At 33.5% G+C, this 3292-nt stretch overlaps 1 protein-coding gene across 2 annotated transcripts; it reads right to left on the bottom strand.

The window, feature by feature from the left end:
- Positions 1-333: 333 nt before the first annotated feature.
- On the bottom strand, positions 334-2086 carry LOC133788676 (uncharacterized). Of its 2 annotated transcripts, XR_009873336.1 has the most exons (3): positions 1488-2023; positions 1273-1376; positions 334-571 (listed from the first exon to the last, which is right to left on the bottom strand). XR_009873336.1 is itself a non-coding variant. In XM_062226225.1 (2 exons), exons 1-2 carry the CDS (start codon positions 2069-2071, stop codon positions 1349-1351), a joined length of 612 nt encoding a protein of 203 aa, XP_062082209.1. In that variant the 5' UTR covers positions 2072-2086; the 3' UTR covers positions 578-1348. The 2 variants fall into 2 exon arrangements, 1 of the variants encoding a protein (XP_062082209.1); XM_062226225.1 differs by lacking the exon at positions 334-571 and having other exon boundaries at positions 578-1376; positions 1488-2086.
- Positions 2087-3292: the final 1206 nt, after the last annotated feature.

Genomic DNA, 3292 nt, shown 5'->3' with positions numbered 1-3292 from the left:
TAGAACAAATTTTGGATTATTGTCTTCTATCTAGTCTTCCACAATCTCCTAAACTTTGTAAAAACCTGCAAAAGGACGAAAAAGAGAGAGAACATGTCACGACCCGACCCTTAGGTCGTGGCAGATTTGTAATATCCATAACTTGGGTGGTCAAAGGTCAAACTTTGACCCTCGTTGAAAAATAGTCTTTATAAATGATCATTTACTTTATATTAAATCGTACTATAATTATAAGTTAAAATAATGAAATAACTCCTATAATTAGATAGAAAAATATTAGTAATAAAAGTATGATCATTTATCATTATACATAAAACAATAATATTCCCACAGTTATGTAATCACCAAATAGTTAAATTTAATAAGTCATAAACACTCAAAATAATACTTAGCATCCACCATTCCTCATCCCTAACTATTTCATAGCTCATTCAGATATACCGATCATTAGATTCGAAGTCGAATACATATATAATGCTCAAAAGATAAGACAATGACCCGAAATAGAAATAGGCTAAACACATTGGCTCCATCGATAATTCATCATTTCCACGTTCGCGTCACTAGGCTCCTGGAATGGGAGAGATAGGGGTGAGCTTATAAAGCCCAGTAGGAAAACAACTAATATCATGGACCCAAAAGTTTAATAAAACCCCTGCATAGTTAGCTTTGAAAGAAAAACATATATCATCATGTATAAACCAAAATAGAGAAACCACAAATAATCATATGAGCATAGCTACAAGTGCACATCACACCGTCCACTAGATCCCTAGTTCCCGTTACCCACCATAGAAAATCCGACATCCTAAACCGGGTAGCCGGACCCGATAACCACCACCATGGGGAGGCTCAAAACACTTCCTGTATACAGATGCTAGGTCTTTACACCTACAGGTGAGTGGACACCTGATCTACCTATGATGACACAGAGACTAGGTCGTGAAACAACAACGTGCACCAATCATGATCACTATGGCTCTCATCAGTATAACCAAATGCAGGTAAACATGAAAAGAAAGAAACATATTCCCTTTATATTTTAGAAAATTGGGCAGCATAACAACTACATTTGAATAAACCCAAAAATCATAACCTGCATAAATAAGTTAACAAAATATATATTTGGCACTCGGTGCCCTCAGAACAGATCAGAAAACATGCAGGTTAAGTTTTCAATTTTTCAAACATTTTATAAATATCAAAATTGGAATATGTTGAATGCAATTTAATACGAGTAAAATAAGTCCAATAGTCTAGTTGAGTCCCTACCTCTTTAGATATCTCCTTAGAATTTAATCCGAGCCCAAAGCAACGCTCCTAAGCTTATCGATGATCTTAGAATGATTTAGTCCGATCTTAATATCACATTTTTCCTACGTGGACCAAATGAGAAAACGATTATCATCATAGCATTCCTTATTCAAAATCGTGTCCAATGACATATAATATGACCATATTTAAAATTTCAAGTTTCGGAACCTCACCCAAGCGGTGCACAATAGCGGTTGGTGGCGGTACCGGAAACATCAACGAATATATGCATGGCATGTATCAAAACGATCATCCTGATGAGTACATCACGAAAGTACAGATCCTTCACCCAAATGACCTCCGGTGTCGCCGGAAAATGCTTCCAAAGGGGCGAAGATACCCAAAATCTCGCTGGAGAAAAATGGTGAGTTGACTGGAATGACTTAGTGGGCCACGATCCTCTCACGATGTTGATTCCAACGGTACCACCCACTCGCCGAACGGTGGTCGGAGTTGGCCGGAAAGTCACCTCAAAGTTTCGATGGCGAAACTTCGGAGTGGCTGTATAGGCGCGTCCTTGCTCCGATGGCCACCAAACTTTGGGGTTTTCATCATCGCCGATCAGGGAAGCAACAGCTCCGGCGCGTGTCGGAAATGGCACTCCGGCAGTGGTCCAACTGGTTGTGGCCGTGACTGGTTTGGAGAGAAAACAAAGGAAAGAAAAGAAAAGAAAAAGGGAGAAGAAGAAGGGGTTTCGGGGAGAGTGAAGGGAAAAGAAGAAGGAAAGAAAAGAAGAAAAAAATGAGTACTGACTCATTTACTCAGGTGGGTCCCACCCACAAAAAAAATAATTTAAATAATACTTTCTTTTTCTGAGTCTCTACAGAACAAAATAGAGGCAAATAATCATATAAACAAGAGTAAGAGAGAAAGCAAATATAAAAAAGACTAATGTAATTATTATTACCTACTCAAATAATAACATATATGTAACATTTTCTATCGATGTGAGAACCATTTGTGCTTTTGGAATTTGTTTGGAGTAGTTTGGTCCACTGCATTGGATTTGGAAAGGATTATGCTTTCATGGTCAACGTTTGAGCATTGAAGAGAATTGTGTAGTTGATTATATATACTTCCTCATAATCATATACTCTCAACATATTATAAAAAAACTTATATGTTAAGCTTTCTATCAGTCGTGAAGGATGAGTAGGAGCTGATATGATAAATTATTGGAGGTTTATGGCTGAGAGAAAGACTTGATAGTCTTATGGAATTATTTATTATAAATTATATATATACTTTTTTATGTAGACTAGGTCACTAGCGGTTAGTGCTAATTAGTGGTGAGTGTGTGAGATAATATTGTGTTACAGACGATTTCATACGAAAATGTGAGAGAGGTTAGTAATGAAATATTGTATTTATTTATATTTATATTAATTAATAGTAAAACATATTAAATTTTATTTTATTAATTCTATTTTCATACGATTTGTTTTATATTAGTATAAATACAATATTTTATTCCAATATGTATGTATTATATATAATTTAATTATATGTATAAATTATAATTATTAATATGTCTTTTAATAATAAAATAATTTTTATAATTATTTTAAAGAGACTTATGGTTTATTAATAAGTTTATTTTTTTTTGTATTTTATATTGCGTACTTTTACATAATATTTTAGTAGCATAATATTAATAGTTTGAATAATTAGTACCTATTTTTTTTTGTAAAACATTTATTTTTTGCTACCAAAAAATTAGCAGCTAAAAATTTTTGTTTTGTTACTAAAAAATAGTAGCTACAAGTGTTTGTTCTGCTACCAAAATAAAATGGTAGCCAAATAATATATAAACTTGTTAATTTTGTATCTTGGCGCCAGTAGATTTAGCTACCAAAAAAAACTGTAGCTAAAATATTAATTAGCTACTAATAAATTTAGTAGTTGAAACATTTGGTCTTCCTTTTTCAAATTTTACAACTAAATTATTTAGCTACCATAAATTAGTAGCAAACTATGA

This window comes from Humulus lupulus, chromosome 7, assembly GCF_963169125.1.
Source record: "Humulus lupulus chromosome 7, drHumLupu1.1, whole genome shotgun sequence".
NCBI lineage: Eukaryota > Viridiplantae > Streptophyta > Magnoliopsida > Rosales > Cannabaceae > Humulus > Humulus lupulus.
The sequence above is the reverse complement of the archived record's forward strand: the minus strand, read 5'-3'. Positions and strand labels throughout refer to the sequence as shown.